Raw genomic sequence first — 17,929 nt, 5'->3', positions numbered from 1 at the left:
CGCCCCTCTGGTTCCACGTGGTCGTCCACGGAGCTCCTGAGGCTCCGGCGGCTGGGTCTGAGCGAGGCACGGGTCCGGGGATGGCGGGGACCCCGTCCGGCGGTGAGTTGCATCAGGGCGGGCCGACGGGGTGCGGAGAGTTGGCCGCCGGGAGGAGAAAGGGGCGCCCAGGAGCGTTCGGACGGAAAAAGGGACATCCTCGAGACAGGACCTGTGGAGAGTGTATCGCCCGCGAGGAAGGGACTTCAGACCGAGGGAGCGTACGGGGTGGGGGAAACTACCGGTGGAGCGAAGGGCGCCCCCCGGGATTGGATCGGTGGAGACAGGGATGCCTCTGGGGAGCAGGCAGAGAAGAGACCGGGTGAGGGGTTGAGGCGCTCAAGAGGCTGGGGCCAGTGGGCCCCCTAGGCGCCCTGGAGAATTGGATTCACGGGAAGTGTCAGCAGACCCCCATTTCCCCTTCTGCAGGTGCTGCTCAGTTCTCTTGCCCCCCCAACTTTACCGCGACGTCCCCAACCTCAGAGCCCACCCGTTTCTCTTTGGAAGTGTTAACAGACCCAGATACGGAACTGTGGCTTATCCAGGCCCCTGTAGACTTCGCCCCAGACTGGTGAGTGGTCCCAGGCCACCTCCTGGGAATATGCTCCATCCTAGTGGCTGAACTTGGGGGAAGTTTAGAGGGGCTTTTCTTAGGCATCCAGAAACGCGGTTTTCAGCTCTTCCCCCCCCCCCCCCCCCCCCCCCGTTTCACGGAAAGAATCTGACGGAGCTCCTGCCTTCCCCTTTCTCCTCGCAGCCTCAACGGGCGGCTAGTGCCTCTCTCTGGCTCCCAGATTGTGAAGGGCAAGTTGGCAGGCAAGCGGCACCGCTACCGGGTCCTCAGAAGCAGCGGTCCCCAGGCTGGAGGAGCAATCCTGCTGGCTCCCTCCGTGGCGGCAGGGGGGGGACTCACCTGTGCCCCAGCCCCCCAGGGCAGCCTGAGGATCTTTGAGGGTTCCCAGGAATCCCCACCAGGGACCCTGCTGCAGCCTATTCCAACGAGCCCCCCGCCACAGATCCCCCCTGACCTGAGACCCCGGTTCTGTGCCTTTGGAGGCGGCCTACCAGTAACAGGGCCTGGGTCAGCCTTGGCACTGAAGTCACCCGCCTCAAAAAAGAGGAAAAAGAAGAGGCAAACACCAGAGGCCCCAGCTCCCCAGGAGGCAGTGAATGGGCTGGGGGCCCTGGCGGTGGACACAGCTTTGGGGTCCCCGGATGTGGCGAAGAAGAAGAAGAAGAAAAAGCAGGAGCCGCCAGAACTAGACGTGATGGAGCTGGTGACAGCCGAACCTGCGGCCGAGATGCCGGAGCCTCCGGAAGCGCTGTTCCCATCATCCACCACCAGGAAGAGGAAGAGGCTGAAGGGGACAGAAGAGAGGGAGCCTGGGGAAAGGATGCTGATTGAGTCTCAGCCGCAGTTGAAGGAGGAGCCACGGGAGGAAGCTGTCCCACTGCCATCTTCGAAGAAGAAGAAGAAAAAAGACAAGGGGCACAAAGTCATGATGGAGCCGGGGACTGATGAGGCTCCAGAGCTGGAGAGGAGGCCTCTGGAACTCCCAGGGGAGATGATAGAGCCTGAACCACCACAAGAAGTTGAGCTTCAGGCTGAGGCAGCTCCAACACCCGCCAAAAAGAGGAGGAAGAAAGAAAAACGGCAAGACGTGACAGTGGAGCCAGGGGCAGAGGCGGTGGAGCCTGAGTCGCCAGGTGACCTTGAGGGTCAGGCGGCTCTAGCATCCACCAAGAAGAAGAAGAAAGAACGGGGGCTCAGAGCAACTGAGCCGAGGACTGAGGTTACGGACCCACAAGGTGAGCCGATGGAGCCTGAGCTTCCGGAAGAGCGTGAACCTGAGGCAGGGGCAGATCCAGCATCTGCTAAGAAGAAGAAGAAGAAACGGGGCCGGGAAAGCGGGGTGCCAGAGGCAGCACCCCGGGAGGAGATGCCAGAGCCGCCGCGGAGTCCAGAGCCTGGGGAGGTGGCTTCCACAGGCCGGGAGAAGAAGTCGAAGAGGCTGCAGCCGGATCCTGTGTAGCCTCCTCCAGGGAAACTGACAACTGTGGTCAAGAAAAGCTGGAGGGGCGCCTGGGTGGCTCAGTCGGTTGAGACTCTTGATTTCGGCTCAGGTCACGATCTCGCGTTTCATGAGATCGAGCGCCGCATCAGGCCGTGCACCGACAGTGTGGAGCCTGCTTGGGGTTCTCTGTCTCCTCTCCCTCAAAATAAATACACTTTAAAACAAAAAAAAAAGAAAGAAAGAGAAAGGAAAAGAAAGGGGAAGAAAAGAAAAAAGCCGGAGGTGACCGCCTGGGCCAGCAGAGAGCGAGAACAGAGAACCCCTTCCCGATGACGGCGCCGCCGCACCAGAAGCAGCCCGAGCCTGGAAAATGCTTTATTGTTACAACAAGGGCCTCTCTGGCGGCTGGGGTCATCGGGGCACTTTCAAGAAGGGCTCGTGTAGGACATCAAACAGCCTCCGGGCCTGTGTGAGAGCAAGAAAGAAACAAGGAACTGGTCATTAAATGAGCCATCTGCTTGCTACATCCAGAGTGGGCTTTGGTTCTTTCGGTTTCGGCTCGGAGGGGACTCTGGGGGCTGGGAGAGAAACATCCTGATCTTGATTCTGTCCCAGGCTGCCTATGTGAGTTAGGGCTGGTCCCCACCCTCTCTGGGCCTCGGTTTTCCCCAACTGTAGGAGAAGCACTGTGGGCCTTCCACAGCCTTAGAACTTTGGGATCTGAGGTGCCATCTATGTAGTGCTCCCTCCTGTCCCCGACCCCTCAAGCCCATTCCCACAGTTCTTACCTTTTGGGGCCCCAGGCCCGGGCACAAAGCCAGATCTTCTCGGGACGCAGCTATGAGCTGTTCCAGAGACTGAGGAAGGTGGAAGGTGAGGGTCAGAGATGGGGAGCACAAAACTACCCTGCCCCAGCTCATCGGGGGACTAAGATCTCCCTGGAAGGAGGTGAGGTCCTGTGGGAGGGCAGGGGAGGCGGTGGGGGGGGGGGGCGGGGGCATTCCTTGAAAAAGCAAGGGGGCAGAAATGCCATCAGGACAAGGGAACCATTCCTTACCCCAAAAGTAGTTAGGAGGGTCTGGCTGTCGGTTTTATTGACAGACTTCACGGTGGTCAGGCATTCAGTCACCTGGAAGGGAGGGGAGGAGGCAGAGGTGCGGCAGGAGAAGAAATGACAGCGATCTGAGCGCTGGGTCACCACTGTGTCCCCAGACTGCCCCGCAGGCAGGAGGTATTCAATAAATGCCCCCCCTTTTGGCTGATTAAAAGTTCATCTCAGGGTGGGTCCCCCACTAGCTGAGAGAATATTGGTCACATCACGAGAAGATAAATGCCATTTCTCTTGAGTTGGTTCTGCCCAGGGTAGACCATAGGCTCTGGAGTCAGATCTGTGTTCAAAACCCGGCCCCACTGCTTGCTCCCTATGAGGGCTGGGCAAGGGAATTGACCTCTGGACTTTCTTTTCAGGCAAATGGGGGTCCTAACAGTACCCGCCTCGGGAGTGGTGGTGGACATCCACCATTACTCAGGCGTTGGAGCTCAAGTTAAATGCTTCATTTGGTAAATACTCCCTGCGCACCCAGGAGCTCAGGTTAAATGCTTCATTTGGTAAATACTCCCTGCGCACCCACCGAGTGCTGGGTGGTGCTGGGGACACAGGAGGGACTGAGCCAGCCAGCCTGGCCAGAATGCATGCAAGGTCAGGGGTGGACAGAGCTGCTGGGCGGAATAGGCAGGACCTTGTAGGGTGTGGTGAGAAGGCCAGGCTTTCCCTGAGGGTACTGGGGAGCCATGGGAGGATTCTGAGCTGGGGAGGACAGAAACAAGTTTGTGCTTAGGAAGAGAAAGGTGATGAACTGAGGGGGAGACTGGGGAGGAGAGGTAGGATTCCAGCAGCAGGGAGGGGCCGGGGGCGGGGGGGCAGGCAGGGGGTGTAGTGGCCTCACCCGGGCGACGAAGTCCTGTTCCAGCTTCTCCATCAGGAGGTCCGCCGGCTTCTGCTCATAGGCCTTGTAGGTCTCCAGGTACCGCCCGGCCTCCTCAGGGCTGGGGTGAGAACATTCGGGTCAGCCAGTGTGGTGAGGGCAGTGGTCATGTTTTAGATTCATTTCATTGCCGTAGTAGTAGTCAGTGTCGACGCTAAAAGTCCCAAACTCGAATACAGAGCAAACCGAACTTTCCTCCCCGAAAAGGTCCCTGGCGGTAACCCCGGCCAGGCACATCTTTACACATCTTTGCTGGCAAAGGGAGAGAGCTTGGGAGCCTGACGAGTTGTTGGGCTCAGGTTCGCCCTTCCCACCTGCGTGACCCCAGGGCCAGTGATTTTCTCTCTCTGGGCCTCAGTGTCCTCATCTGCAGAGTGGCGTGGATAGCGGAATTGTGACAATTACACGCGTCATCGCTCCCAAGCGCTCAGAACCGTGCCTGGCACTTAGAGCCCGTTTAAGAAATGTGAGCTATTCTGGAAGGGAAGTCAGAGCGGTGGAGCCGGGGCGGGAGAAAAACCAGAAACACTGTTACTATTTTCCCAGCCGCAGGAAGACAAAACTCAGGATGCAATTCAGTTCCCACTGAAGATTTTTAATATAGCGCACTTTCAAGAGAAAGGCTGCGGGGTGAGCCGACTGCTGAAGCTTTTATAGCAACTAACCTGATTTAATAATCGCCATTAATTTTCACGTCAGGCACTGAGGTTTTTTCCTTTTTTTTTGACATGTAATGAACAGTTTCAAAGGTAGGTGGGACAACCGAATCTTAAAAAGGGTTTGTATGTGTGCGCAATAAAGTAACCCAAGTTTATTAGCACTGGGAGAAAGCTGGCCTTTTTTGTTCTTTGAACTTGAGACTAGGGAGTTGAGTCCAAGTAAAGGAAGGACTTGTGCCGAGGCATTTTCTGTGAGCCTTCAAATCCCAGCTAATAAGCCATCTTTGCTGATCAAGTGTTGGTCCATATTCCTGAAAGAAACCTGCATTTTTCTAATTCTGTTTTTTTCCCATTACATGGGCTTTGTGGCTCTCCCCTCACTGCAGCAGGATTATCGTTCCGGTTCTTAATTTGTTCAGGGCACACAGTGAGCACATTGCGTCCTGTTCTACAATTTGCTTTCATTTTTGCCCTCTGCAGTTCTCAGCAGGATGTCTTCCTATGTCAGCAGAAAGAGCTTGACCTCTTTCATGGGATGGTTGCAAAATATCCCATAATTTGGATGTAAAGACATAGGAAACATTCCCCTTCCGGGGGCCGACGCACTGTTCTAACTCACTGTGTTCAGAAGCTTCCAGAGAAGGATCCTCTAAGGCAATTATTATTTTCAAACCATTATACACAGAGAGGGAAAGAGACCAGCGGGGGGGTTGAGTCACTTGCCCAAGAGCCTGGTCGGTAAAGTATGCAACTCTTGATCTCTTGGGGTCATGAGTTCAAGGTCATGACCTGGCCTATCTCCACAATGGAATATTACGCAGCTGGGAAAGAATGTGCATCCGGACAATGGGATATTATTCAGCAATAAGAAGACTGAGCTACCATGGCGCCTGGGTGGCTCAGTCGGTTAAGTGTCTGACTTCCTCTCAGATCATGATCTCATGGTTTGTGGGTTCGAGCCCCGTGTCGGGCTCTGTGCCGACAGCTCGGAGCCTGGAGCCTGCTTTGGATTCTGTGTCTGCCTCTCTCTCTCTGCCCCTCCCCACTCATGCTCTGTCAAAAATAGACAAATATTAAAAAAAAAAAAAAAATTTTTTTTTTTAAAGAAGAGTAAGCTACCAAATTACAAGAAGGCACGGAGGGAGGTTAAAAGAATACTGCTAAGTGAGAAAAGCCGGTCTGAAAAGGCTTCTGTGAGGTAATAGGAAATATATATGGTCTCTTGCCCTGGTTCCCGGCACAGAGCCCCCGAGAACCTTCCAACTCCTCAGTGATAAGAACACAGAGGAGCATCTTTTGTCCTACAGAGATGACTCTGGGTGGGCTCCTGGATGGGGGCTGGAAATGGAGCTAATCCTCAACCGGGTCCACGTAAGGAAGACTCCATAAAATCCCAGTACTAGGGGACTCAGAGCTTCCAGAAGGGCAGCCACTGGGAAGTGATACACCCCAATTCCACGGGGACAGAAACTCCTGCACGTGGGACCCTCCCAGACCTCTCGCCCTACGTCTCTCATCGTCTTGCTGTTGATTCTCTTAACATCATATCCTTTATTAAACCGGAAAATGTGCTTCCCTGAGCTCTGAGCCTCTCAGGGAGTCACTGGGAGCGGGACGGTCAGAAGTACAAGCGGGATTTATGACTGGCGTCTGAAGTGGGGGGGGCAGTGTTGGACTGAGCCCCTTCACCTGTGGGACCTGAGGCCATCCCCAGGTAGTGTCAGAAGTGAGTCAAACGGTAGGACGCCCAGCTGGTGCTGCAGAGACTTGCTTGGTGTGGGAAAAACTTTGGCGCATCTGGTGGTCTGACTTGGGCTCAGGTCCTGATCTCACGGTTTGTGAGTTTGAGCCCCACACAGCCCTGTACTGTAAGCACAGAGCCTGCTTTGGATCCTCTGTCCCCCTCTCTCTCTCTTCTGCCCTCCCCCACTTGTTCTCCCTCTCTCTTCTCTCTCAAAAATGAATAAAGATTAAACACACACACACACACACACACACACACACACACACACAGGATAAAGACCCACATTAGGGAAGAACTGGCATTTTTTTTCCTACACACAAGGAGAACCGTGGGTTTTTCTATTTCTACTACAGATTGTATGATTCCAACTATATGATATCCTGAAAAAGGCAAAACTAAGCAGACTGTGAAAAGATGAGGAGTTTGGGGGTGGAAGGGATGAATAAGTGGAACACGGGAAATTTTAGGGCAGTGCAACTATTCTGTGTGATACAGAATTTATGGACACATTATCATACCTTTGTCAAGACTCAGAATATAAAACAGAGAGCAACAGGTCATGATCTCACGCTCCGTGAGTTCGAGTCCCATGTCGGGCTCTGTGCTGACACCTCAGAGCCTGGAGCCTGCTTTAGGTTCTGTGTCTGTCTCTCTCTCTCTCTCTGCCCCTCCCCACTCATGCTCTGTCTCTCTCAAAAATAAATAAACATTAAGAAAAAAAATTTGGGGGGCAGTTGGGTGGCTAAGTCGGTTAGGCGTCCGACTTCGGCTCAGGTCATGATCTCACAGTTTGTGGGTTTGAGCCCCGCATTGGGCTCTGTGCTGACAGCTCAGAGCCTGGAGCCTGCTTCAAGTTCTGTCTCCTTCTCTCTCTGCCCCTCCCCCACTCTCACCTTGACTCACTCTGTCTCTCAAAAATAAATAAATGTAATAAAAAAAATTAAAAAAAAAATTTTTTTTAATGCTCTAAAAAATTAGTATTTTTAAAAATATGAACACCCTGCGTCGGGCTCCGTGCTGACAACGGAGAGCCTGCTTGGGATTCTCTCTCCCTCTAGCTCTCTGCCCGTCCCCCGCTCACACTCTTGAGCACTCTCTCTAAATAAATAAATAAACTTAAAAAAAAAAAAAAATGTTTTTTTAAAGGGGCGCCTGGAGTGGCTCAGCCGGTTAAGCATCTGACTCTAGGCTCCGGTCGGATCAGGTCATGATCTCACAGTTTGTGAGTTCAAGTCCTGCATTGTGCCTACTTGGGCTTCTCTCTCTCTCTCTCTCTCTCTCTCTCTCTCTCTGTCTCCCTCTCTGCTTCTTCCCTGCTTGTGTCTCTCTCTCTCTCTCTCTCTCAAAATAATAAACTAAAAAAAAAAAAAAGAGAGAGAGAGAGAGAGAGATCTCCAGGTAAGGACACGACCACGTAAGGCACAGAACAGCATCTATATACAACCATATGTCTACACTGCCACATGTATATACACCGTGTGTATGTACCATATATATGTACGACTAGACGTATGCACACACATAACATTTTCGTGTCGCTTCTCATCTGTGAACTACGTGAACGTGCCATCTATTTAACACAAGAAAGTTTAACCAGTGTCTATATTCAGAACAAAGAGAAGCAGAAGACAACAGCCCCGCTCTCATCCCCATCTATGCCTCATACGGTCCCCAGAGGTCAGCACTGTCCAGGGCCTGGAGCCTCTGGAGCCTCTGGAGCCCTTTTCGGTTTATCCACATACGAGTCTGTTCATAAACACAGCTCATTTTCTTCCTCCCTTCTGTATATAAATACAAATATGAGCCCGTTCGCTTCTGCAACTCTGGTTCTCACCCACTGATGCTACAGTGATGGCCCATGTCACTTCGGACACGCGTGAGCACGCACGGGCAGGGACTATCCTAGTGCAGGAGTTTCTGTGTCGAAGAGTGGTGTCTATTTTCTGTTTCAATAGCCCGTCAAATCTCCTGCCAAGCAAATATGCGGGTGCCCGTTTCGTACTATCCATACGAGAGATTTGCACCAAATTTAGGGCACCTCACTTTGGTTTTTTTTTTTAATCTTTATTTATATTTGAGAGAGAGAGACAGACAATGTGCAAGCGGGGGAGGGACAGAGAAAGACAGAGACAGACTCTGAAGCAGGCTCCAGGCTCCGAGCTGTTAGCACAGAGCCCGATGTGGGGTTTGAACTCTCGAACCACGAGATCATGACCTGAGCCAAAGCCGGACGCTTAACCAACTGAGCTACCCAGGCGCCCCTGAATGTTTCTCATTTTTGAGAGAGACAGCGCAAGCAGGGGAGGGGCAGAGAGAGAGGGAGACAGAGGATCCAAAGTAGCCTCTGCACGGACAGCAGAGAGCCCCACACGGGGCTGGAACTCAGGAACTGCCAGATCACAATCTGAGCCAAAGTCAGACGCTTAACCAACTGAGCCACCCAGACGCCCCAGCACCTCGTTTTTTAAAATATGCTTTTTTCTTGATAAACCATATGGTTGATATTTTTTCATGTGTTTTGGCAACCTGCATTAAACTCTTATTTGGGTTCTTATTGACTTGTGGGAAGTTCTTTACATATATAAATATATAATAAACATGTTTAAATATATGCATATGAATATAAACATTTAAATGTATTTGCACTGTATAAACATAACTTATATATACATACATAAATTAGAGATGTTAAGTATTTTCTATTTATATGGATGTGTGTATATATATATATATATATATACACATATATATATATATATATACATATATATATATACACACTTGTATATGCAATATATACACAGCAAATACTTTTTGGTAATTTGTCACTTGTCTTTCAACTTTATTTACAGTATGTCTTACCACCCAGAAGTTTTAAAATTTTAATTTTCTCAAATCAGCCAACCTTTTCCTTTACGGCTTTGGGGTTCTGGGTCTTGCTTTGGAAGACTTTTCCTACCCCAAGATTATAACAAATATTCTCCTGGGGTGCCTGGATGGTTCAGTCAGTTAAATGTCAGACTTAGTTCAGGTCATGATCTCAAAGTTCATGGGTTTGAGCCCCGTGTTGGGCTTCGTGCTGACAGCTCAGAGCTTCGAGCCTGCTTTGGATTCTGTGTCTCTTTCTCGCTATACCCCTCCCCCGCTTGTGTGTGCTCTCTCTCTCTCAAAAATAAAATAAACATTAAAAACTAGATATATATTCCCCTATAAGATTTCTTCTAGGGCACCTGAGTGGCTCAGCTGATTAGGCATCCGACTCTTGATTCAAGCTCAAATCATGATCTCACAGTTTGTGAGCTGAGCCCTGGTGTGTCAGCTCCAGGATAGAGCCCAGCTTGGGATTCCCTCTCTTTCCCTCTCTCTCTGGCCCTCCTCCTCTCTTTCTCAAAATAAATAAATAAACGTAAAAAAAAAAATAACGAGCCTAATTACTTAAAAAAAAACGATTTCTTCTAACACCTTTTTTTTTTATGTCAATTTCTCAGGATTTAATTTTTTTTTTCTTATGGGGTGAGGAAGGTATGTCTTTTTTTCCAACTGGAAATTAGCCAATCTAAATAGTCTTCAGAGGGGCGCCTGGGTGGCTCAGTCAGTTAAGCATCTGACTTCAGCTCAGGTCATGACCTCATGGCTCATGAGTTCGAGCCCCACGTCGGGCTCTGTGCTGACAGCCTGGAGCCTAGAACCTGCTTCAGATTCTGTGTCTCCCTCTCTCTCTGCCCCTTCCCTGCTCGTACTCTAGCTCTCACTCTCTCAAAATTAAACATTAAAAGAAAAATTTAAATAGTCTTTAGAAACCTAGATGTGGAATTAATTATTCAGACAGACTTTAGGTCTGATTCGTAAGTAAGCAGTATGGCCCTGGCAATTTGATCTATATCACCTGCTTTTGTGACTATAGCCCTAGAAGACAAATATTAAGATCCTATTTTAAAGATGCAGAAATTGAGGCCGAGAGAGAGGCAGTGCCGGGACCAGGCTCACACGGGGAGCTCATGGCAGAAGGAAAGGGCTGGGGGGCAGAAGGGTGGACGGACTCTTAGGATAGAGCCTGACCTGGGCAGGGAAGCCTCGGTCTCACCTCCAGGCAAGGACCAGGGTGCAGTCAGCCAGGATGCACATCTTAGCCAGCTCCTTGAGGGCCTGCTGTGGATCTTTCTGGGTGGAAAAGAAAATCAGAATGGGAAATCTGGTAGTAAACAAGGAATTATAGTCTTGAAAACCACAGTAGGTTATGCCACAGTAGGATGCCAAGAGCCTTCCACTTAAGGCACTCCCTAAGCTCTGACTGGGTGCCCGCCTGTGCTGGGCAATGCTGGTAACACACAGTAACCAAGAGAGCCCGGGCTCTGCCCGCTGGGGCTCACAGTCTGATGAGGGAGATCAAACTGTCCCCACACAGTGATGACCCAGAGTGGCCAGGATTGGGATGGGAGAGCAGGAGCGGATACCTGACTTGCCCAGGGGATCAGGGAGAGCTTCCTGGAAGAGGGGACATCTGAACTGAGACCTGAAGGAGGAGGAGGAGTGAAGGAGGCAAAGGAGAACGAAAAGGACATTTTAAACATAGGGAAGACAGGAGGGGGGGGGAAAGGACTTGAGGAATTGCAATTCACACGGAATGTGATAGAGAACGTAAAAGAAAGGGCGACCACATGGAAGCTGGGAAATGAACCCAGAGAGCAGGGCAGGGGTCCGGTCACATGGCCTCACGGGCCATAGCGAGGCACTGGGGAGCCATGGAGGGGTCTGGACATCAGATCTGTGCTTTAGGACCCCCCCCCCCCCCCCCCCCCCAGCTACTGTGAGGATGGAAGCCGTTGGGGCTGGAGGCCCTGAGACGAGAGAAGAGGCTGGGGCAGAGACCCAGGCGGGCCAGGCTGTGAAGATAGGATGACATAGCTTCAAAACACGCTCAGGTGGCAGAGGGCTGGGACCAGCGGAAGTGGTGTAGGGAAGGAGGAGACAGGAGTTTACCCTCGCGCCCCCTTGCCAACACAGGGTGTTAATGTCCGATGTAAAAATGGTTCAACTTGCACCTTCTCTTGGGATTCAACAATCCACTTGGCTGCTGCGTGGCCCGACAGATGAGGACCACGAGGCCGGAGGGGAAGTGACCCCTGCTTACCACGTCCACCTGGACGAGCAGGACCCGCAGGGCGAAGCTCTTCCCCAGGCTCTGCAGCCGCCCGTGGATGTAGTCCGGGTGGAGGTTGTGGTAGCGGAGGCTGGGGGGCAGGGGAGAGGGAGGGATTGAGAGGTCTCGCTCTCCCCAAAACCCTGGGAGCCCTTCTTTACTCTCACTGGAATGCAGACGGCGCGGGCGACACCGGGACCTAAGGCTCAGAGAAGTTAAGTGACTTGCCTCAGGTCACCCATCAAGGAAGGGGATGGCGGGGTTGGCAGAAAGGACTGACTGGCTCTGGCTTCCCTGGAGGGATGGACCCCAGGTTCCTCACTGGGGAAGGGAAGAGACTTGGGCTTCGGGTAGAGGACAGGAGACAAGCGCCTAGAGGGTGTGGACTGGGGGACACGGGGCAGCTGGTCTTGGGAAGCAGGCCCATCCCAGGGACTGTCTGCTTTAGCCTCAGAAGGCACTGGCAGGGAGGGGCTGGGGTGGCTTCTCCACCCAGGGAACTAGGGGACATCTCTGTCCAGCAGCCACCGGCTCTCGTACCTTGCAGGGAGGACAGGAACTTAGAAGGTTCACTTCCCCCATCTAGCTCTGTGTGCAGAGGGGCGCCCGGGAATGGAGAGGGAACTTGCTTAACTGCGGTACAGGCTGGCGAAATCCTGGCTCTCATCAACTCACCCTGGATGTCTGGGACCTGAGGGACCCTACCCCCAACTTGCTCAGACCCAGGACTCCAGGCGCCCAGCCTGTCCTCCCTCAGAACCAGAGTCTGGGCCTGCCACTCTCGTCCCTCTGGGCACCTCCAGGAGAAGACCTCTTCCTCCCGGCCAGGTCACTAGGCCCAGAGCTGACAGGGCCACACCCCGAGGTCTCCCACCCAATGGTCCCAAACATGGGAGCACAGCCTCGCAGGCCTTCAGGAAGGTGGGGCAGCCCCCTCAGAGCTCACCTGAGGAACAGGGCACAGGTGCTCTGGCCCAGCACATAGTCGGGAAGCACGTCACCAAACTCCCAGGGCACGTTACGCACAAACTTCAGCACGGGGTTGCCCCTCTGGGGAGGGAAGGGCAGAAGCCATTAACAGGGAGGGCCCTGGGACCACTGCCAGCCCCAGGGCTCCCTTCCCCCTACCTGTGTCGACACCTCCCCATCCCCCCTCCTGCCTGTGCCTGTTCCCCTCCCTCCGGAGTCCACCTCCTCAGCCGGGAATGCCCTTGGGTGCTCTGGCTTTGACCCAGACCTCTCCCCCAGACCTGGGCCTTAACTAAAAGGTCCCTGAGTCTGTCTCTCGGGCCCAGTCCTCTCCCCTAGCCCCACGTGTGTGCCCTGGGGTTGCTGGGCACTCCCCCCAGGATGTCCGCCTCACTGCACCCCGAGTGCCTTCAGCACCAGCTCCCGCACCTGCCCCTCCTCCCCTCATCTCAGGGACAGGCCCATCATCCAGAGACCCAACCCTAGTCACGGACCCGTCCCTCTCCTCCAGGGGGGACGTCTACCTTCCAGGATTTTTTTTTTTTAAGTTTATTTACTTATTTTGAGAGAGAGAGAGAGAGAGAGAGAGAGAGACAGGCAGAGAGAGAACTCCAAGCAGGCTCTGCACTGTCAGCGCAGAGCCTGACACAAGGCTCAATCTCACGGACTCCGAGATCGTGACCTGAGCCGAAATCAAGAGTCGAATGCTTAGCTGAATGGGCCACGGGCACCCCCAGGATGACATCCCCATCAAAGTCTCCCCCTGCGCTGCCATAGCCCATACCCAGGCCCCTACCCTGCCTCCTCCTGGTCGCCTGCCCCAGTAGGGCCCCCTCCTGGCCTCCGAACAGAAGCCAGTGCTTCCTAAAGCACAAACCTGCCCCTTGGCCTGCTCTTAACCCCACCATGGCCCCCAGTGATCTGAGAGGAAGCCCCACGTGGCCTGTGACCCCCACCCCCAACAGTCAGGCGTCTGCTGGACAGGCTTCGGGCTCTCACTCCACTCTGAACATACCCTGTAGCCCCAAATCGAGATTCTCTGAGCAAGTCAGCCTCTAACCCATCCGAGCAGTATTTATTGAGTGCCTATTGTGTGTCTAAGTGCTGTGATACAGCAGGAACCAAGACAGACAAAGATCCCTGCCTTGTGGGGGACACAGATGTTACACAAAACCATCTCGGGGATGAACGAGTAATTATTAAATGAGGTAGAATGTGCTTTTAATAAAGAGGGTAGGACCTGCTCCACGGTGGGGTGTGGGTTGGGCAGAGTCGGTTAAGTGTCCAACTCTTGGTTTTGGCTCGGGTCGTGATCTCACAGTGTTGTGAGTTCGAGCCCCACGTCGGGATCCGGGCTGGCAGCATGGAGCCTGCTTGGGATTCGCTCTCTCCCCCTCCCCCACTCACGCTGTTTCTGTCTCTCTCAAAATAAAAACATAAACTTTGAAAAAAAAAAAAAAAAGGAGGCGGGAGGTGAGGAGCGGTGATGAGGTCAGGAGGGTAGAACCTCCATGAATGGCATTGGTCCTCACAAAAGGGACCCGAGAGAGCTCCTTCACCCCTTCTGCCAGGTGAGGACACAGAAAGTAGACAGCAGTCTATGAACCAGGAGGCGGATCCTTCCTGGACACTGAATTGGCCAGCGCCTTGACCTTGGACTTCCCAGCCCCCGGAAGTGTGAGAAATAAAAGTCTGTTGTTTGAACGACCCAGTCTACGGTATTTTTGTTTTAACAAAAGAATAGACACGGTGCAACCTCAACCCACACCTGGTAGTTAGATGGATGAATGAGAGAATTCGCGTCGCCCAGAGCGCAATGGCAAGAGCTCTGACTTCCTTCCACTGCCCACCTGAGTGCCACCCCCGTACCCGTGTTTCCCACCAGAAAGCTCAAAGCCCCGCTACTCCTTCCCCTCCTCACCTGCCGGGGGCTCACAATGATGCTGCTGGATTTCGTCCCCGCTTTGGGGGCCTGGTTGGGGGTCTCTCCTGCCAGGGGTTCTGGCCCCGTGGGGTGTGGAGCCCCAGCCCCTCCTGGAGGTCCCGAGATGGCATACTCAGCGTAGGTCTGAGGGGCGGCCTGGGCTGAGGTCTCCGTGGTGGGAAGGCTCCGCGTGGACTTGAATAAGGGCTTGAACTGTGGGGGAGGGGGAGGAGTGTCAAAATCTGAATCTAGCCACTCCTCCCTGCTCCTCAGCCGCTAGACTGGTCCCGGCCACCAACTTCTCTCCCTTGGACCAGCTCCCCACCTACATCCTTACTCCCCGCGGTCTGTTCTGTTCACGGTCATTTCACATCCCTCTGCTCAGAGACCCTGGTGGCTCCCATCTCAGAGTAAAAGCCAAAGCTGTCGCCACAGCCCACAAGGCTCTAGAAGATCTGTCCCTGCTCCCCCTGTCTCCTCTCCCACCTCCTTCCCTTTCCTTTCTCGATTCCAGCCCCACTGGCCTTCTTGCTGCCCTCAAATCTGTCAGGCTCCCTCTGATCCTGGGCCTTTGCATCGGCTGTTCCCTCTGCCCCAGAGGTTGCCACACAGCTCACTCTTTCACCTCCTTCACATCACTGCCAAGATGTCACCTCCTCAGAGAGGCAGCCCCTTGACCTAAGGGAGCGCCTCTCCCCCATCACTCCCTGTACCCTTAGCCCACTTTTTCTTCCTAGCGCATACGGAGCGGCCAGTACTCAGCACCAGCCAATTGTTTTCCTGCGGGAACGTGATGTCGGCGTGGTCAGATCCTTCAATTTACCAAGAGATGTCAAAAGTGCCGACTTTTCCTTTTAGTTGCAAGGCCTTCCAATTCTCCAATGTCAGCAATAAATTCATCCTTTGCAAACCAGGGGGCTGACCACATAAAACACAACCCAAAGCCACCCGCTGCTTGCGTTTGCAGCCTCTGCCAGAGCCCTGTCTTGGAACCACCATGACATTTTACAGATAGGGAAGCAGACACGCGGAGAGCAAAGGACTGTTTTCCCAAGGTGACCCAGGCCACAACATTTCCTAAACCACACCATGGGCCTTGGAGGCCCCTTCCTCTCAATCCACCCCACCCCCCACCCCAGTCTGCCAGCGTTCTCCCCATCTCCTCCTCTGTCCTACCCCCGCAGGAGGGGCCTCATCCTCATCCAGTGGTATGAAGAACTTCTTCCTCGTGGGTGGCCCGGAGGGCTGCCGCACTCCCTCTTCGTCCATCCCAAGGTTCTTCTGGGGCCTGCAAATGAAGACACGGCGGCGGGGGCGAGTGAGACAGCAACGCCTGCATGCCCATCCTTCCAGCAGGAACCCCCACTCACAGCCATCCCGCCCCAAGAAATCCCAGGGCTCCAGAGCATCAAGTTCCAAACACGGAGCGCCCCAGATTCTACAAAGCCCCGCCCACACGGAGCCTCACCTTCCGTCCGCCCCGCCCCTTACCGGTCCAGACTTTTCATTCGCCCCGCCCCTCGCGTTCTAGTTACCCCGCCCTCACTGTTCCCCGCCTTCCGTTTGCCCGCCCCAGCCTCCGTCCCCCTCCGTCCCGCCCGCAGGGCTGGCGCCTGGATACCCTCCCCTCGGTCCATCTCGTCCATCTCTCAGGCACTGCAACGACTGGTTGGCCTCTGCGGCTGCCAATCGCCACCGGAGGTCCCTCCCCGCCCCTCTCGACCCAGCCCCGCTGTCTGAGCGCCGCGACGACTCACCTCCTCGTCCCCGAGCCGGGAGTAAAAGACCGGAGAGGGACAGAGGCGTCCCACCGCCCGCGCGGCCAGCGCGTCCCCGGGCTCGCCGCACTTCCGGCCTCTCTAGCCCTCGATCCCGCCCTCACCGTTCCCCAGAGGGGTAGAACTTCGACAGGGGCCGTCCCTGCGCAGCTCTCTATGATCCTGGAGGACTGCGGAGATTTGGGTTGGACAGAGAGCCGTCCGTCTACCCCTCCTGAACGTCCCTGGTTGCCGAGAATTTCAATTTTGATGCCCTTATTAAGCACCAACTTGTGCTCGGGCTCTGGGCAGGAATCAGTGGGGAAAAACGGCGGGAGAGCAAATTAGGTTCCTCCCCTCAGTACAGGCTTGGATGGAATCCCGGCTCTGCCATTGACTTGGCCTCAGTTTCCACATTCATTCATTATTTCATTCCACTCATATTCCCCCAGCGCTTCCTCTGTTCCCGGGCCTGTGAGGGGCAGTGTTACTGACTCAGAGGTGACCAACGACAACCATAGCCCCCTCCTGCCCTCCTGGAGCTCACAGTTCACTGGGAGAGGCAGACTCGTCCCCGAAAAGGGACGACCTGGAATGGTCAAGGCTGGGTTGGGAGATCCCAGACGCCCGGGAGAGGGTGGGGGAGGGGCCGCCCACCCAGCCCGAGGGTAGGGAAGGGCTTCCTGGAGGAAGGGACATCTGAGCTGAGACCTGGTTGATGAGTTAGTATTAGTCATTTCCTGAAAGAACAGTATCACACTGTTCTAACTTGCGGCTCTCTGATTACTAAGGAGAGAGAACATCTTTTTTGTGAGTTTATTGGTCTTATGTAGTAGTTTGTCCTATGTGGATTGCTTGCTCATATCCTTTGCCCATTTTTTTTTTTTTAACGGGATTGTATGCCTTTTCTATTAGTATTAATTTGTAGGAGTACTTTATAGATTCCGATTCTGATTCTTAGTCAATTTAATATATATCCCAAATATTTCCTCCTAGTGTGCACTTTGTATTTTTAACTATTCGTTTATGTCACAGAGAAGTTCTTAGTGTTTATTCACGCCCATTTATCAGTCTGTTCCATCCTGACTTTGGCTTTCGGTGGTTTGTTTAGGAAGCCTGCTATAGGCTAAGGTCAGAAATATATCCTACAGTTGCTTAGAATACTTTTCTGAGTCTTGATTTTGTTTCTGTTTTTCATCTGTATCAGACTTACTTTTGAAAATACACTATGGTAGGAACTTATGATGAATGTAGCCAATTGTCCCCAAACCATTTATTTTAAAAAGCAATCCTTTCCCCCCGGGTGCCTGGGTGGCTCAGTGGGTTAAGCATCAGACTTCGGCACTCAGAGCCTGGAGCCTGCTTTGGATTCTGTCTCTCTCTCTCTCTCTCTCTCTCTCTCTCTCTCTCTGCGCCTCTACCACTCCCACTCTGTCTCTCTCTCTGTCTCTCAAAAATAAACATTAAAAAAAATGTAATCAATCCTTTCCCCAGTTTTGATATTTCACCTTTATCGTGAACCAAATTCCCATATATACATGGGTCTATTTCCGACATTTCTAGTAAGTTGTATTAAAAATCTGTATATCTGTTCCTTGCCTCCATGCTGCACTGTTGGATGATTTTATTCTGATGTTTTGTTATCACATCAGGCAAGTCGCCCCTCTGTTCCGTTTCAAATCTGTCTTTACCATTTT

General features: G+C 53.1%; 2 protein-coding genes across 3 annotated transcripts; one reads left to right on the top strand and one right to left on the bottom strand.

The window, feature by feature from the left end:
• Position 1: 1 nt before the first annotated feature.
• On the top strand, positions 2-2,578 carry POLR1G (RNA polymerase I subunit G). Its single transcript, XM_078439674.2, has 3 exons — positions 2-102; positions 469-610; positions 797-2,578. The coding sequence occupies exons 1-3, from the start codon at positions 81-83 to the stop codon at positions 2,070-2,072; spliced, it is 1,440 nt and encodes a 479-aa protein (XP_078295800.2). The 5' UTR covers positions 2-80; the 3' UTR covers positions 2,073-2,578.
• Positions 2,414-16,351, bottom strand: ERCC1 (ERCC excision repair 1, endonuclease non-catalytic subunit). Of its 2 annotated transcripts, none has more exons than XM_078439675.2 (10): positions 16,233-16,351; positions 15,652-15,763; positions 14,473-14,688; positions 12,529-12,632; positions 11,574-11,673; positions 10,527-10,603; positions 4,001-4,100; positions 3,112-3,183; positions 2,843-2,911; positions 2,414-2,519 (listed from the first exon to the last, which is right to left on the bottom strand). In XM_078439675.2, the coding sequence occupies exons 2-10, from the start codon at positions 15,742-15,744 to the stop codon at positions 2,466-2,468; spliced, it is 885 nt and encodes a 294-aa protein (XP_078295801.1). In that variant the 5' UTR covers positions 15,745-15,763; positions 16,233-16,351; the 3' UTR covers positions 2,414-2,465. The 2 variants fall into 2 exon arrangements, with proteins under 2 accessions (XP_078295801.1, XP_060507448.1); XM_060651465.3 differs by lacking the exon at positions 16,233-16,351 and adding an exon at positions 15,967-16,136.
• Between the last annotated feature and the right edge of the window lie 1,578 nt (positions 16,352-17,929).

The sequence above is a fragment of the Panthera onca genome, chromosome E2 (assembly GCF_046562875.1).
Source record: "Panthera onca isolate mPanOnc1 chromosome E2, mPanOnc1 haplotype 2, whole genome shotgun sequence".
In the NCBI taxonomy this organism is placed as follows: Eukaryota; Metazoa; Chordata; class Mammalia; order Carnivora; family Felidae; genus Panthera; species Panthera onca.
The sequence above is the reverse complement of the archived record's forward strand: the minus strand, read 5'-3'. Positions and strand labels throughout refer to the sequence as shown.

Excerpts from the sequence above, each read along its gene's own strand:
- POLR1G (XM_078439674.2), top strand. The coding sequence starts at position 81 with ATGGCGGGGACCCCGTCCGGCG. Across the intron at positions 103-468 it reads GGCGGGGACCCCGTCCGGCG|GTGCTGCTCAGTTCTCTTGC; the intron begins GTGAGTTGCATC and ends CCCCTTCTGCAG. Across the intron at positions 611-796 it reads GTAGACTTCGCCCCAGACTG|CCTCAACGGGCGGCTAGTGC; the intron begins GTGAGTGGTCCC and ends TTCTCCTCGCAG.
- ERCC1 (XM_060651465.3), bottom strand. The coding sequence starts at position 16,121 with ATGGACGAGATGGACCGAGGGGAGGGTATCCAGGCGCCAGCCCTGCGG. Across the intron at positions 4,101-10,526 it reads ACCCTGGTCCTTGCCTGGAG|CCCTGAGGAGGCCGGGCGGT; the intron begins GTGAGACCGAGG and ends TTCTCACCCCAG. Across the intron at positions 3,184-4,000 it reads AACAGGACTTCGTCGCCCGG|GTGACTGAATGCCTGACCAC; the intron begins GTGAGGCCACTA and ends CCTCCCTTCCAG.